Here is a 17,040-nt window from a genome sequence, read left to right as displayed (position 1 = left end):
TACCTTTCTTTATAAACCACAGATGGTTTATTCGTATAATTTTAGGAGTACGTTTTTAAACAGGAGAATATGAAGGCATGGATATACATCTGTGTTTTACTTTCATCTCATCAGTGGTTCTTTATGACACAGACTTGACTCGACTGACACACTTTTGAGCTTCTAGGAAGTAAAAACCATCTCAGTTACTCACACTGCAGAACAGCAGAAATCTTATTGGCCGTGTCCAGTCAGGATGTCACAGCTCTGATGTGGACTAATCCTTGTCTGGACAGGCTCTGGCTGTTTTGGCACATGCCAGTGCCATGTAGGGATGCTGGACACACAGACACACTGAGCAGAGCTGACATACTGGGGAGTTGGACCACCACCATATCCTCGTGAGAACTGATGCCCTTGATGTTAGTCAGCCTGGTACTTAGGTACATCTGATGTGCCGTCATTTGACTTCAAGGAAAGGGACACAGATTCCAGCAGCAAAAAGGCAAAAGAAGACATTTTTAATTCATGTCTGTTTGACTGTAGATACAACTGTGAGGGATTGGGGCAACATATTCCACAGGCGTAACAGTGTAATACATTAACGTTACGATAAACCCTCTACAAAGTGCAGCCAGATAAGCTGGTATAAAGCAGATTCAACAACAAGCTAAACTGCAGTTGTGATTATTGTGTCTACTCTCTGTGAATGTGATGAAACAACCTCTATCTAAGATCTAATGTTCTGTTTTACAGGTTTCTCCCGTTCCTCAGTGACAGAGAGAGAAAGATAACACAACATCCAGAAGAAAACTGACTCTCTCAGAAAAAGAAGATAAAACTCAATTTGTTCTTCACAGATGAGTGGATACTTTGTGAATGGAGACCTCGGTTATCTTGCCCACTGATGTTTCCCCTGCAACAGAGGAGTCAGCACAGTCTTTACTTCTACTGGTGTCACACAGTTTGAAGTGAAGCTTCGCTCCGTCGTCTCTCTGGTCGAACTGTGAATGGAGAACATGAGGGACTCTCAGTCCCTACAGCTACTCCTTGTTCCCACTGTGCTTTGTCTGCTTTCACTGCTCTGTCCTGCATCTGCCAGTTCAGGGTCTGACTATGACTATGGAGCCCACCCACGCTTTGTTTGCACCCCTATTCCTGTGGACGCGGACCCTTCCTGCTTCCCTGCGGGGGGTCCCGGCGTAGGGGCGGCGGGGCCCGGCGGACCAGGCCATCAAAGTGTACCTCCTGCTGGCTGGTGGGGGGCGAGCGAGGAGGCCAAAGCCACCATCCTCCACCTCAGGGAGAGCCTCGTCCAGCAGAAAGAGACCATCCTGGACCAGAGGGAGACCATCCGAGAGCTGACGGCCAAACTCACCATGTGCGAGGGCTTCGGCCGCGGCGGGTCGCCTCACAGCGAGCACCACGGCACCTCGCACCCCCATCACGCGGGAGTGGCTGGGCATCACACGTACACTGACAATGGGCACCATGGCAACCACCACGGTCACCATGGGAACCTCATACCAGACGCACCGCATCACCCCTCCGTAGGCGGCCAACGATCGGATGGAGGTCACAGCAGCAGCAACAACAACAACCAGGGGAAGGATAAACACGCGACGACAGGGGACATCACATCGTCGCCAGAGCAGATGGAGAGGATGCTGCACGCGCTGAAGGAGCGGCTGGAGAACTTACAGGTAAGCAGCAAGGAGAGGAAACTTTCTCAACTGACAAATAACACCTACACAACTACATCATGCACATTTGAGAAAGAGTGCTGAAGTAAATATATAACAGATAAAAGATTTGAAATTAGAAGTAGGACAACCTGTGACACGCTGTATGTATGCCCATGTATGGCTTTTCCTTGTTTGGATACACTGATGCTGTCGTCACTGGATTGTTCTTTGAGTAAACAAATCCCAAAGTAGTATGTCTGCTAAGCACTTTAGACAACAATGAATTACTTAATCGCATAAAGCCACTCACTACATTGGCAGGGGAGACACTTTGATGTCCCTGAGTGGGCCCTGGGAGCAGCCACAGGCTCAGAGGTGGACGTCACTGACGTCACTGACGAGCTGAAGTGGATTGATTTAAGTTTTAAAAGATATCTGGATGTTTCATGGTTCTTCTCTTCTCTTCGGTTTTGACTCTCTTGAAGCATTTATCGGTCGTTTTGTGCCGTTTCTCTATTTTGATCGTGATCCCAGACAGATGTCAGGGCCGCTGTGTGTGTGTGCGTGTATAGTACTGTATGTGTGTGTTGGGTGGCATGGGTCTAAGATCAGCAGTAATTATCGTGATCTCCCTTGACAGACTGGTAATCAGGGCACGCACCAGGATAAAGCCTGGATTACCTGAGAGGAAGAGAAGCGGAGGCAGATACAGGAAGACACAATATGACTGCGAGAGGCGCTGTAAAATGAGCCCGAAGCAGCATTTGATATTAAAAAGATGATAATGGACAGAGAGTTACAGGCAAAGAAGTGCAGGCATGAAGGTGACGTCCGATTCATCCACTGATGTCAGTTTGATCCTGTGCCAGAGCAGCTCTGATCCCTTTGTCCTGTTGGTTGTAAATAGGAAGCACAAGGACCGAGTGGCAGGAAATGCTCATTGTTACCCAGACTTCACCTCTGCTCTTCTCTCTTCTCCGTCCCAGCAGAAGAGGAACACATCCATCACCTACTCCAGCTCTCTGAAGGAGCTGCTGCAGAGGAAGATCAACGCTCTGGAGCAGCAGCTGCACCACAACACCGCCGCCCTCAACGGCCCCGAGCATCACGACGGCGGCGGCGGCGGCCACCACGGGGACGACAGAGAGCATCACGACGACGATCGCCACGACGACGACGACGACGGACACACGTATGACCACAGGGACGACCACAACGACGGTCACAGCGGAAGCGACAGCCACGTAGATCACCACGATGACAGCCACAACGACGACCACCATGATGGGGACGGTGACCACGACGACCACGATGATGAGGATGATGATGAGGAGGATGAGGAGGATGATGAGGAGGATGATGATGAGGATGAGGATGAAGACGAGGGCCATCACAGTAATGAAGCAGACAGTCACAGTTACCTCCCACACACAGGATACAGAGCGCCAGGACCTCGGACCGGTTTCCACTCAAACAAACTGGAGTCGATGCTCAACCAGCTGCACCTGGCCGGTACGCAACCTCACGACAGTCAGCGACTCACAATGAGTTGTGTCCGAGTGTTCAAGTGTAATACACAAGAAGTACTTCAACTCTCCAGAAATAGACACATTTTCACATTTAAAGGGATAGTTCAACATTTTGGCAAATTCACCCATTGTCATAATCCCTCTAGTCATAGCAGTAGGTTCATTACCTTTATTTATCGGTGCATGTTGTTTTGAGATCAGCGGGGCAGAGACGTGAGCTGCTCAGCGAACACAATGGAGGTGAACGGTACAGGTCCCCTGTCCCTCATCAAACTCATCAAATACACAATCCAACGACTCCAAAACGCTCCGGTGGACAAGTTGTGACCTGCACATTCACCACACTATGAGATAATCATGTATAGGTATGCAACAACACATGAAGCAAATACTCAAAACTACTTGTGCTATTGAAATCATTCCCTCAAGCAGCCATGTCTGGAATGTAGTTCCGGCTGCATTTGCCTCGAAAACAACTCTGTCTTGTAATGTTAACCTACATTATTATCTCATAGCGTGGTGAATGTGCAGGTCACAACTTGTCCACCAGAGCGTTTTGGATTGTGTATTTGATGAGTTTGATGATGGACAGGGGACTACTGTCTGTACCGTTACCTGAGTAGCTCGCGTCTCTCAAAAAAACATGCATCGACAATTAAAGGTAATGTATGACTATAGGGATTATGGCAATGGGCGAATTTGTTAAAATGTTGTACTATCCCTTTAAAGTGTGTTTTCAGGTTAAGTGGTAAAAGTCATTCTGCTGAGGAAGATCATGTGATAAGATCAAAAGCTCCAGACTACGACAGACACTAAATGGACCTTGCGTTACAGTTGTTCTGTTAAGGAATAATATTGTTTTTTCCTTTTAAACAGGCTCCGGCAGGAAGAAATCCAAGAGTCCTGATGCCTTCCAGATCAGTTTTCCCATGAGAACCAACTACATGTACGGGCGGTTTAAGAAGACGCTGATGCACGAGATCTTCGCTCTGACTTTGTGTCTTTGGATGAAATCGGGTGCGGGACCCAGCCTGGGGACGCCGTTCTCCTACTCCGCCCCTGGACAGGCCAATGAACTAGTGCTCATCGAGTGGGGGGACAACCCCTTAGAGCTGCTGGTCGATGACAAGGTGAGGCAGTGAGAAATACATCGACAAAAAAAATATTTTCTCAATTATTATCATTACTCTGACTGACAGGAAAACACAATCCTCCAGTCAAGTCACAGCTTTTTGTTTTTTGTCATTTAATATTTGTTATAAGTCACTAGTCACTAGTTTGAAGTAGGTGAAACTCAGTTAAAAAACCTGATTTGATGACAATTGGAGCATTGACTCATGGCTGCCAATCAAATTAGATCACAAAGGCGATTAGCTTGTTTAGTTTTGTTCAGCTGTGAACTTTGACTGTCGTACACAACGTTGAAATATGCCGCCAGGGGAACTTTACCTGTCTTACACAGTGTGCAACATAAATCACGAAAGTAGGGTTGAATGTTAAACTGAACTGCCGGTGGCGGTGTTGCATTGTGGGTAATGTAGCCATTATGTTATGACAAAGAAAAATGTGTGGCATGAAAAAGATGAAGACTTGTGGGTCTGCTAAGACAAAGCTTCGCCACCAGAGGGCGGTGCTGTCGCTGTCGTCGTGCATCCTTGTGCTTTAGATATTCAAAATACATGAATCCAGGACTTGTTTAAATGAGTGTCTCACAGTCATCACTATTCTTTCTGCAGGCGGTGACGTTGCCGCTGTCGGTGAGTGATGGGAAGTGGCACCATGTGTGTGTGACCTGGTCAACGCGGGACGGACAGTGGGAGGCCTACCAGGACGGAGTGCAGAGAGGGTCAGGGATCAATCTCTCTCCCTGGCATCCCATCAAACCTGGAGGGGTCTTCATCCTGGGGCAGGAACAGGTAAACACAGAGGGAGTTCACTTTTACAGATGCCAAACAAATCTTTTCAGGTGTAGAGGATACCTTCAGAAAATTATTATCAAAACTCCTACATTTCAAAAACCATGTGACTTGATTGTTTTATATATACTCTTTTAAAGTTGTGGGGTTGCCCCATGTAGTCCTTATAAGTGAGAACAGTGATAAAAGCAAAAAAAAAGAAAGAAAAGTTTGACTATACTTGTGTCTCTTTTTTCCAGGACACTCTCGGGGGTCGTTTTGATGCCACTCAGTCGTTTGTGGGCGAAATGTCGGACGTCCACATGTGGTCACACGTCCTGAGCGCCAGTGACATCTACAGCCTGGCCTCCTGCGGCAGCCACCTCAGAGGAGATGTAATCGCGTGGTCGGATGCGGAGGTGGAGCTCCACGGAGGTGTTGCCAGATATCCCTTTGACCCCTGTCACTGAAAAGGCCAGTGAAGAAAGAACTGCGACATTTCCTGGAATAGAAACTACAGAGAGCGAAGACGGAGAAGAAAGAAAACAACAGCCCCTCTGATTTTGACAGGACAATCAATTCAGTGGCACCAACTCCTCCACACTCTGAATCAATGCCTTTAAACTTAATCAGTGACTTTTTAATAAAAAAAATAACATAAAAAAATCGGACTAATCTGTGTTTACAGATTGTTTGTAGGGAGTTAGTTACTTGCTGTTATCTCGAGTGTTCATAAGCTAGTGTTTTCTTTTACAGACAAGTGCTCTATGTGACATATTGTCATATTGTTAATAAGACTAAACACTGTGGGGGTTGTGATCATGTTCACAGACCTTACGTGGCTTCTGATGTGGTGAAGTGACAAATCGTATCTTGTTAGTTTGACTCTGAGTCTGTTAGAAATGTGCAGGGAAAACTTTTTTCTACTCTGGATTCTCTTCTTTACAAGGTTTCCACAGAGGATACAGCTAATTTACCAAAGAAACTGTAGCATTGATTTGTGTCATTTTAATACTTTGTAACGTAAATATGTATCATAAATAGATCAATGTCTTATTTTGAAAAATAAATTAATGAAAAGCCAGTGAGATAGAATACTGTGTTTTACAACCTCTTGTGGTTTTTATGACTATTACAGGAACTCTTCACTCTACTTTGTATTCCAAAAGGGCTCCTTAAAAAATGAAAAAGCTTATTGTTTTGTTTTTTCCAACTTTTGCATCTTCTACAGTGCATGTTTGTTAACTGAACAAATCATTGACATTCCTCAGTTTATTTTCAGTGGCTCTGACTTTAACTTTGTAAAATTGGACTGATGTATTTTGTGTAATGAAGTCAGTCACTGTTGCTTTTTAATCTCTGAAATGCTCTGGCCTTGACTGTATATTTGTTATTGCTGTATAAAAAAAAACTGAATTTAGGTCAAGTTAGGACTTTGATGTTATGTATTGTGGGTTTTTCTTTTTCAAATGTTAAGATGATGTAAATTAAAGTGTGAAAGATCTTTTGTTTTATTTTTTGGAAAGTTCAAGTTTGTGGAGACTGGTGTGATTATTAATACTGACTAATCATTTTTCATGTCAACATCTTCATCATCAGAGTTACTTAACTTTACAAAACTTAAGGAACTGCTGCAAGCAAACAAACAAGGTTAGCAGCACAGCTGCTAAAAAATGAGAAAAACCCAGAGGAGGTAAAAACACGGCGACGAGCCCATCATCTGTTTACCTTTTATTGTTACACAGTAGTTTACTGGCACCAATGTATCATGGTTTCCTTTTGCTACATTTACAGATGATCTATCCATCGTCACCTCACAGTAAATAAAAATAAATAAATACAAAATAAAGACAATTTTTGAACGAGGTGGTGCTGGGGTCAAAGGAATCAGAAACAGAGGACCAGTTTTGGTCTGATCATTTCAGTGTTCATTCTTTTTGTTCTAATGGAAACATCTGTTGTACCAACAGTATTTTTGGCAACTTTGCACTTCAAGAATATCCAGAAAGTGAAGGCCTACAGAGAGTCCATGTGACGTACACGAGCACAACATGGAGTAATGAGACTAGGCCCTTGTCAGTTGGATCAATAGGGAGAGTAAAAAGGCAATCCTTGAGCGGTGCTTGAGGGACCAATCACTTGCTGTGTTTTTAGAACAAGGTCTACATGTTTCAAAAGAGGAAAAACCTCATTCAGCTTCGTGCAACACGACTGATCAGATGAGCACATAGATCTCAGGATGAAGCTGGAAGCGACCAGGTGATGGTGTCATATACTTCTACACAGGTCATGGTTCATCCATCGGTATATTGCAGTGTGTGTGAGTGTGTGTGAGCACCCGTAGAGGGTGCTAGAGTTTTGGAGATGTATCGTCAGTCATAGTAACAGCATTTTCTCCAAAATGCTAAAATTGATAAAGTGCAGCAGACATTATTTTTCCTACCATCTAAAAATGCCAACTTCAATAAACTACTAGAAATAACAGTTTATGAACTGTATGTCAAGCAAATCTATCACTGGACACAAATCTAAACTTGTTACTGACTCATTACATCTGAATAATTGTACTATAATGTAATGAATCAAATAATTATTAGTGTTCCTTGTTTTATTGTCTTTTCATATTTATCACTGTGGTACGATGGGAAGGGCAGCCAATGAAATAAAAATTAAACGTTAGTTTAACAGACTGTAAGACTCATTACCGCTTGTGCTTCACTGAGTCTGATCTACTCGAGAAGAGAAACCAGACTACAAACATCTCCTAAATATCTTCCTATTATTTAACTATAATTAAGACAATTGACTTGATGCATAAATCAGCTTCCACATGAATTGCGTTCGTTTTTCCAAGTCGACAGGGAACACTAACACCTTTCAAATCAGTGCACTAGCATGATCAGTGACGCATCAGTATCTATAACCGACGCCTCCGTTTATCAACATGCAGGTCTACAGTAGCTCGTACAAAAATCAGATCTTAACAAAAGATAAAGAATAAATTAAATCATTTCTATGTGTATCGTAAACAAATATGCTAACATCTATTTACAAAAAGTATACATTGTAATGAGCTGCCTTTGTGATTTCTTGTAACTCACTATAGCGGACAGACCTGGCTCTAACAGTTAAATGTCTGAGTTATTACTAGTGAGAGAGATGTCGGTGTTGGAAACAGATGATTTGTGGCATGCTGTAACGTTACACATGAGGACATGATGATCGTAGCTGAGTATAGTGTTATAAAGGAATCGCTAACAAAGCCTCCAGGCCGGTCGCCTACTCTGGTTTTCTACTTTGCTATTGCTCAAATATGTGAAGAAACATGCTGAAGAACATATACATGATGTCTCCGTCTGTAGGGACAGAAACAGCTTGTGTTTCTCTGTTATTTCTAAAGCAACGTGTTGTCTAAAGACACGACCATATTTGAAGATCAACAGCAGCCTGGTGGTACAAAATCATCAGATCGTTTTCCTGTGTATCCAAGAGCTGACAGTCATTAGCTGTACTTAAAAGCCATCGAGTAATTGACACATCTCATTTCTCCCCCTCTCTGACTGAATCTAACTCTTATTAGTGTTTTGAGTAGTGAATTCACATTTTCTCCGGGGTAAGCATAACCACGAAAGGCAATTTATCAATTAGGCAGCATCCATAAATGTGAAAGAAGAATTCATGAGGACTGAAGCTGCTTGCTACCCTGAATGCAGCCATATTCACTCTAATGCAGATAAACCTCAGACAGACATTTGTTTGTGTTGTGGGTTTTTGATCCACGGTGCTATTTTTAGATTGAACCCTGAAACTCTTACACATGCTAAAAAGCAACATAAGACAAGTAAGAGGTGTCTTATATTAGGCACACACAACCTAACCCTTTTCCCGTGGTTAAGAAAGCAACAGTGGAGAAGAAGATGCACCAGCAATTAAAGATTCTTAAAACTGAACATAACAACCGTAGCATTTTTGAACACCCCCTCGCTGTTCCCAATGTGCCGCTTTAAATCGTCAGTCAAGTGCAAATAAAAAGCAGAAGCAGTAAAAAATTATTATTTCTGAAATGATCTGCATTGGGGTGAATATGGCCTGTAACACTTTTCACAGTTGACTTGGATGCTGAATGAGAGAGGAATGTGGTGAGAAGACGGGACAGGCTGTGTGGCTGTGGCTGTGGTGTGTCAGGTTGAATATAACAGCAGTAGTGTAAGAACCAAGATAACAGGAGGCAGCCACAGTGGGTGAGCCCCTCACTCTGAATGTGGCGTTCAAGAGTCTGGTAGACAGGATAGCAAGGAGTCCTCAATGTAAGAGGAGGATGTGTTTGGAGGGTGAGGGGGTGGGTGGGGTAGCCAAACCTATGAACAGGTAGTAAAGAGCAGGGACAGAAACGTGTTCCCCATGTTGGAAGGAGGGGTGTGAAGGAGAGAGGAAGACGGGGAGAGGATGATAGGAATCATCTACGGTTGTTCCTCTTTTTTCTTCAGCGATATACGTTTCTTCCTGGCTGCGAGCATTTCGTAGAAGGGATCCACGCTGACCGCAGACCTGAACGGATCACAAAGAAATAGTGAGGGAGGTGCGTCATCAAAGTTTGACGTGTACCACTGAGGCAGCAGTTGGCATGTTACATTTACGTACTTGATGCTGTGGATCCATTCGTCCTTCTCCTCGGGTGTGGGGGCGGAGATGCGGTACACCATGTGGTTCCCCTCCACTACCCTCCCATCGGCTTCCGTCTTGCACGCCTTGATCAGCTGGCCGCGGTTGTTGGGGATGTACAACTCAAAACAGTTCTTTTGGGAGGATGACAAAGCACCTTAGATAAACAACTATGGTACAACTACTGGATTATAGTGTCATGTTAGACATGAATGAAACGTACTGGTTTCCTTGGATCTTCAACTTCACGGATGCTTAGGTTTTCCAAGGGGATGATACCTCGCGGCTCCTTATCCTGTACGTCGAACACAGACAAAACACAGAGGGCTTTTATTTTGAAGGCTTTTTAGTTTGTGTTTTTATGTGTTTACCCAGGCCCAATAGGAATCCGAGAGAGTAAGAGTGAAGAGAAATTCAATCAATCTAAGTTTTATTTCTGCAAATATTGTCAAATTGGAGGAAAAAAAAATTCTATTCAATCTCAGCAATGTTCTCGAACTAAAAAAAGCCGAACATTAATTCAGCGGCTCTCATGACTGGCTTTTCGACACAGGGAATGACTTGTACTGTGTCAGTTTTTAACTTTGTATCTCGGCAGGGTTCAAGTTTCACTTAATGTCCTCCTGGAATGTGTGTTATGTGGATTGGTGCTGGTTGTTGTGGTGGTCTCTCTTTCATAAGTCTGACTTTTCTGTCTCTTTTGTTTTTACTGTGCATGAGCAACCGAACCATTGCCCCCCTGTGTGTTATGAATCTAAGTCCTTGAGTTCAGTAACCCAACCTTAGACTTTGTACAGACACATTGTTGCCTTTTGCCCTGAAATAACCTTCTCTGGAAGAGTTTATTCCCTGTCACAAAATTACAATTTATCACTGAATAATCCACAACAATTCCTCAGAAATGCCAGCACAAATAAACATGTCTGGACACAATATTCATAAGAAACGTACTGAAGCTGGTGCATCTACACAGCGATCGTGTCACACGGGAGAAGGAACAAAGACTTACTGTGGTGTATTCAAAGTAATAAAGGCAATTGTCTGTGAGAATGAACCATCGCCGTTTCCAGGTTTTCACCCGTCCTCCTGGAAAACAACAAGTCATGACAATGAGTGAGAGGAGCAGGAAGTGAAGTTAAGGGGATACTAGTCTACAGTTTCTACATTCTTACAGCTCACTATGTGGCTACTTTTTCTACTACTTTTTCCACTACGACAACAACTCTGACCGTACATACCTCCTGAGAAAACAAGCAGCGGCAGTAGAGGGTGGAAATCGCAGGGGAGAAGCAGACACAAAAGGGACCAGGGGATTTAGAGGGAGACAGAGGACAGAAAGAGAAAGAAAGAGAGAGGGGAGAAAAACGAGAAGGAAAGGAAGAGAAATTATTAGTGACACGCAGATCACAGGCCCCGCCATGCAAAAGAAAACAATCAGATTTTTTTTTAGACCGCCATGGCACGAGAAAGTGAGTTTCTTGTTCTCCATCGTGCTATAGCAACAACGCTGTGAGCTGACAATTCAGGTGGAGGCAAAGAGTCGGCAAACCTCAGAGACAAGGAGGCAGATTCATCATAGCACAAAAACTCAGAAGAGAACAGAGCACAGTGACCAACAGACCATGTTTTCTCACTAGATCCATTAAATATTTGGATCGTTAACGGTGACATACAGCGTTTTTTCAGTGTAAGTTAAATTGTACAAGATCCGTGTTAAAGCCAGTAGGTACGGCAGCAGAAGTCCCCAACAAAGCAGAGCAACCTCAACGGCATCATCTCACCAAGTTTAAGAAGCCAGCCCTCTCTGTCCGGATTGAAGAAGGTGTGTGTCAGGTCGTTCCCATCATCCTCAGGGATCTTGAAAGGCTCGTTTTTAATGCTCTCGTAGAGATTCTAGAGTAAAAAATATGGTTTTAAAAAAAGGTCAACAAAAGCCACTACACTAGGACTATTGTCGTTTGACCATTTGACCCATATAACGAAAGTGTTGATCATACTCTGAGCAGATCCTCTGGCAGGTCTCCCCCCTCATTAATGCCTCGGTTCATGGAGATGAAGCGATCCACTCCAGGTTTGTCCCTCACGTTGGGGTTATGGAGGCTCGTGTTCAGCATAATGATCGCAAACGAAAGCACATAACATGTGTCTGTAACACAAGAGACATGACCAAAGTTAATAATGTTACACATTTGCCTTAATAACAGATCAAGTATAAAGTTACTGTTTTTTTTATCCTAATGTTTATAATATGGCAGACTCTGGGGATGACTTAGATTCAAATCATTTCTGGTAAAGGCTTCATTGTCTGGTTGACTTTCACTTTGTGTTGTATTAATAGGATTACAAAGAACTGTCTGTCCACTTTTTTAATGAGTGTGTCCTTTCCTGTGATACACTGCAAGAACAGAGGCTGAATTTGCCACATGGCCAAACCTTACAGAAATATATATTGTATATTGGATATATATTGTGAATATTGTGACTGTGTGTTTGTATTTACCGGTGCTCTGGAAGACGCCGGGGTTGCAGTGGCAGTATCTCTGAGCGAAGGCCTCCATCATCCTATCAATCTTTTGGGCTTCACCGGGCAAACGGAAACTCCACAGGAACTGTCTGCAGAAAACAGGTCATGGTTTGGGTCAAGTCAGAGAGAACAAACTCTACAATCAAGACGGACGTAAACAGGTTCTGCTGCTCTCATGCATAAGTTTTTCCCCCTGAACCTGAAGTGATGAGGACAGTGGGACTTTCCATTTCTGAGAAGGTTTTGTTTGTCTAATGATGCCAGGATATTGGTCAAGAGGTTTCGTCCTTAGTCCAAAACAAAGACCGTAACACAGCGCGGGGCCTACCTGAGCGCCTGGACAAGGTTGAGATCAGTGAACTCGTGGAGGTCAACGAAAGCCTGAAGAACTTTGATGTTGAAGTCATCCCTGCAGCACAGCAACAGAGAGTAGAGTTACAGAGGCAGGTACAGGGCAAGACAAAGGACAAAGACAGATATTGGCAGACACGGCACCTTTCTCCCAGGTAATCTCCTATAGCCGTCTTGTTGAGCCCCTCTCCTTTGTACAAAAATTGAGCAATGTCCTCTGAAGTGTGTCTGAGCAGCTCGTTCTCCACCAGGAACACAATGCCCTGCAGGGAGAGGACAAACTCGGTCACCACACAGGGGATACAGGATGATACATGCTGTGTCTCAATTTGAATACTTCCATGAGTACACTGTCATCTACTGTAGCATACCATGTACACTATGTACTTAGTTCTGTAGTGTAGTGTTGTCTCACATCAAATACTATTGTTGTGCAGTTACAGGAACTAACGATCACAACAGCTGCCAATGTTTTCTTTTTTTTGTTTGTCACCTGTTCAATGCGAGGTGGAGATTACATCACTGCCGCCGCATCAGCCTGCTCCTCTTACTGGTGGAAAACATTTGCCTGCCGGTATGTTGTTTTATGTATTATATTCCGCTACGTAGCCACGACGGCGATCATTGAGGGTGTGAAGTGTCAGTCGTTCCACACTCAACTTTTGGAGCATTTTGAGTGCACCATTCGGGTACTTACAGTACACCGCATTTTGACATACTTCATACGTCATTTGAGACGCACTTGCATACTCAAAATACTTAGTTTAAGTATGGACATATTCAAATTGAGACAGAGCAACAGGCTTTACCTGTTCAAGAAATGAGTGTGAGTTTCACCTTTTTTGGGTCCATGTTGAATTTCTTCCTCCCCATCGCCACATGCCTACTTTTCTGTAGAGTTTTACTGCAGGGGGAAGACAGGTGATTAAAAAATGTCTTTTCTTTGTTTCAATTCACATCTCCTCATGACGATGATGTAATCATGCAGGAAAATACCACAATACCACTAAACCCATTTAAATTATGAACATTATAGTTTTAAATATCCTTCATTACATCACAGCCATTTCACATCACACATAAATTGTAAGCAATTATAGGAACACGGTCAAAGCCTGTCTGTACATTCACAAGCGCCTATCATAAGTGAAATAACATCCCTGTGCCACTTCTTTGTTATACTGTATTATTTTCTTCACTTATGTTAAAAGGCAGAGGGTGTCATGAGAGAACCAGTTGTTTGATAAAAGTCAAACATGGCATCAGTCTGAGTGTCGAGTTCATTAAGAGTGAATGAAAAAGTGACGTGGATATACTGCACTGTACACTACAAACAAAAACACATTTGCCATGTTAATACAGGACATTGAGCTGCAGCTAATAAGTCAAGCACAGACCGACCTCTGAGCCTTGAGCCATGTCGATTATTAAAGTTAACAGCAGTCAGTTCAGTTCATTGTGAGGACAACACACACTAAAACACAAAATATGTCCAAAAACATACAAATGCAACCAATCACAGTGAAGAAAGTGATGATGCACTGGGGTGTGGACACAGCCCATCACAATGGCATTCAAAACCAAACTATGCCTCATTGCCAACACAGAATCCAATATTCTAAAATTAAGAATAAAGTAGCATAGTGTTACTGTCAATTTCTCCTTACCTGCCCTCTGTGCTGGTCTCCAGTCCCTCCACTTCCAAAATGGCCTCCCTTAGTTCCTCCCTGAGCCTCTGGATCTCCTGCAGCAGGACGCCCTTCCTCCTACGGATGTCCTCCAGCTCAGAGCGCTCCTCTGGGCTCAGGTCTACTGGGACTGCAGGGGAAGAGAAAAGAATGACTTCAGTGCTGCTGCAACACATATAACACATGGCAACTGTGCCCTAAACAAACCGAGGCACAAGTTGTCTTTATTAGAAACAAAAAAGTCAAAAGCCAGCTATTTTGAGAATTGCATTGTGACTCAAATTGGGTATGACCAATTTTCTCTGTCAATATCTTACAATGGAGGGGAGTGGCAGGAGTTGGACGATAGGAGTAGTAATTGTTGTTTGAGATGGTGTCACTCATCAGCAACCAATTCAGACAAAACACAAGGCGACTGTCCAACTCAGACCCAGAGGTCTAAAATAGCTGAGGGCAACATGACGCCATGCAGAAACTTATTCAGCTAATGTTTGGATAACGATAAAGCACTTGAAGTTTCCTAAACTCACTTCACTTTACCTTTTTGATCTCTGTATTAAACTACTTTGTTCTGAGTTAACATCTTCTGAAAACATCAGTGGTCATATTAAGTCAGTCAGTTTGGCAGGTGCATCTATCTTAAATGAGTGAAGTCTAATATAAAAGTCCTGCAATAAATCCTATCATCATGATGGTTTTTATGTTTACTTATGAAACTAAACTACTTGGAGAGACAAGGTTTACTATGTGTGTTCATTTATGATCCTAATATTCAGTATAGCCTCAATGATATACATATTGTACACAGTTGAGGACGAAATTATTACACCCACCCCCCTTGTGAAAATTTAACTTTTTTGTAAATATTTCCCAAGTACTGTTAAACAGAGAACAATTTTTTTTAACACAGTGTTGTTAAACATCATAGTTGTATTTTGGATACTTCAAAATTATTAGCCTCCCTGGCCCTGTCAAATCTCAGCCCATTCCTTTTTGGGAAATCTCTTTGAACAGCTCCTCCAGATCTGAGGCCTTCTGGCATGGACCTAGGTCTTCACCACACAGATTGTCTATAGGATTCAAGTCAGGGCTTTGTCCAGGCCGGTCAAAAACATTCACTTTGATCCTCTGGAGGTAGTTCTTTACTAGGAGCAACCTATGTTTGTATTTATTGTCATGTTGGAGGAGATAGCAACAACCCAGACTCACATATTCTTCTTTTCACATAATTCCTTCAACCTTGACGAGATTTTCAGTTCCAGACGCACTGAAGCATCCCCACAGCATAATAATAATAATATAAGGTACACAACATTTTGTGATTCAGAGAACTCCTAGAAAACAGCATGCATGTAGTTGACAGCAATGCAGTCAACTACAGACCTATAGTAACCACTGAGCTGTAATAATATAACATTCAAACTGAAAATGAACACAAAAACCTTCATGAAGGAAGAACTGTTATTGTATTTAACTGCAGTGGTTTTAATTACATAAAGCTTACAAACTGGAAATTGAAAATATTTTCAGGAAGCTCCAGCAGTGAAAGTCAGTGGTATAATAGTGCCTGTCATAATTTATAGCACTAGTCATACAATAAATCAATAGGGTTATGGTTAGGTTATAATGCCCAGCTGATAAAAAGAGGCGTTGTTTCAATGCTATAGTCACTCTGGAGGATATAGTACTTTGTGCTACATTGTATTATACACAGAAATGCTTATTCTCACTGTTATAAACGATGTGGAAACCATGGCAGTAAAACACACACAATCCAACAACACAGACCTCTTTAAGACAATTTCAACCAACAAGACATTATAATAACCTTCATCCAGGTAGGTAGGATTTATTTTTTGAGGGCTGCTGTTGCATCGAGCTGCATTTGTCTTAACCAGTGTGTGCACGTGTCACATTTTCTCCATTGATGCATTTAGCACAAGAAGGACCGGTTTTCACCAAACCACCCGGGCCGGGAGCTCCCAGTCGCAGCAGCAGCAGCAGCAGCAGCAAACCAAACCCTCCAGACCAGTGTGTTTACTCTGCTATACAAACAGCTGCTCTACAACACCACCAACCACGCCCACAGTCTGGATTACCTGCCCGGTTTGACTCATTTTCCACCGACTAACGCACCGTTTACACGGGATTTCAGTCAAATAGGCAAAAAGCAGTCCAGACAAGCCCTTCTTCTCGTGTAACTGGAAGGCAGACTGTGTCAAATGTCCACCGACGTTACGTTAGCTCCGAGAAGACAGCCAGGCAATCAATATTTAGTTTGCACCAAGCTAAGCTAGGTAACGTTAAATCTTTATGGCTTATTTCAACCACAAAATGCGCTTTACTTGTTCACCCGTGCTTTTCGTTAAGTGAATGCGGTCAATAATCTTCGTTTGAACGTTTAACGGGATTGTCAGTGTGTCACACAAACTGAGCCACTAGAAAATACAACTAGCCACAGTTAGCTAGCGATAGCCTGTGCAAACAGCCAGTCAGTTACTTACTGTAGTCCAGGTCATCCATTTTTGGCGCTTTACTTTTAGGCATAAATAGTTCAGAGTCGACTGTCATTCAATATCAGAAAAAATGGGATATATGTGTAAATATATCCTCAAACTAAATGGAAAAATAGAGAGACCCCAGTGTCGAAACGTTGGGCCGGAGACAAAGAAGGTGGCGACACCGGAAATGGTGTCTGGCTTTCGAGCGGTGTACTTCCGGTCAGTG

General features: G+C 43.1%; 2 protein-coding genes across 3 annotated transcripts; one reads left to right on the top strand and one right to left on the bottom strand.

Annotated features, from left to right (window-relative positions):
• The first annotated feature begins 615 nt into the window (after positions 1-615).
• On the top strand, positions 616-6,589 carry LOC146971846 (neuronal pentraxin-2). 2 transcript variants are annotated; one of them, XM_085801394.1, is made up of 5 exons: positions 616-1,682; positions 2,651-3,176; positions 4,070-4,323; positions 4,930-5,109; positions 5,349-6,541. In XM_085801394.1, the coding sequence occupies exons 1-5, from the start codon at positions 990-992 to the stop codon at positions 5,556-5,558; spliced, it is 1,863 nt and encodes a 620-aa protein (XP_085657520.1). In that variant the 5' UTR covers positions 616-989; the 3' UTR covers positions 5,559-6,541. The 2 variants fall into 2 exon arrangements, with proteins under 2 accessions (XP_085657520.1, XP_085657521.1); XM_085801395.1 differs by having other exon boundaries at positions 617-1,682; positions 2,654-3,176; positions 5,349-6,589.
• A 218-nt stretch (positions 6,590-6,807) lies between these two features.
• Positions 6,808-17,019, bottom strand: cyth2 (cytohesin 2). Its single transcript, XM_085801405.1, has 12 exons — positions 16,818-17,019; positions 14,293-14,443; positions 13,463-13,529; positions 12,770-12,888; positions 12,603-12,683; positions 12,251-12,363; positions 11,748-11,896; positions 11,532-11,643; positions 10,760-10,836; positions 9,974-10,045; positions 9,730-9,884; positions 6,808-9,636 (listed from the first exon to the last, which is right to left on the bottom strand). Exons 1-12 carry the CDS (start codon positions 16,882-16,884, stop codon positions 9,549-9,551), a joined length of 1,251 nt encoding a protein of 416 aa, XP_085657531.1. The 5' UTR covers positions 16,885-17,019; the 3' UTR covers positions 6,808-9,548.
• Between the last annotated feature and the right edge of the window lie 21 nt (positions 17,020-17,040).

This window comes from Trachurus japonicus, chromosome 16 (genome assembly GCF_045865225.1).
Source record: "Trachurus japonicus isolate A0001 chromosome 16, Traja_1.0".
Taxonomy (NCBI): Eukaryota; Metazoa; Chordata; class Actinopteri; order Carangiformes; family Carangidae; genus Trachurus; species Trachurus japonicus.
Note: the sequence above shows the minus strand (reverse complement) of the source record. Positions and strands in the feature narration are given on the sequence as shown.

Excerpts from the sequence above, each read along its gene's own strand:
- LOC146971846 (XM_085801394.1), top strand. The coding sequence starts at position 990 with ATGGAGAACATGAGGGACTCTCAGTCCCTACAGCTACTCCTTGTTCCC. Across the intron at positions 1,683-2,650 it reads AGCGGCTGGAGAACTTACAG|CAGAAGAGGAACACATCCAT; the intron begins GTAAGCAGCAAG and ends TCTCCGTCCCAG. Across the intron at positions 3,177-4,069 it reads CAACCAGCTGCACCTGGCCG|GCTCCGGCAGGAAGAAATCC; the intron begins GTACGCAACCTC and ends CCTTTTAAACAG.
- cyth2 (XM_085801405.1), bottom strand. The coding sequence starts at position 16,884 with ATGACAGTCGACTCTGAACTATTTATGCCTAAAAGTAAAGCGCCAAAA. Across the intron at positions 11,897-12,250 it reads CGGCGTCTTCCAGAGCACCG|ACACATGTTATGTGCTTTCG; the intron begins GTAAATACAAAC and ends CTTGTGTTACAG. Across the intron at positions 10,837-11,531 it reads GGGCTGGCTTCTTAAACTTG|GAGGACGGGTGAAAACCTGG; the intron begins GTGAGATGATGC and ends GTTGTTTTCCAG.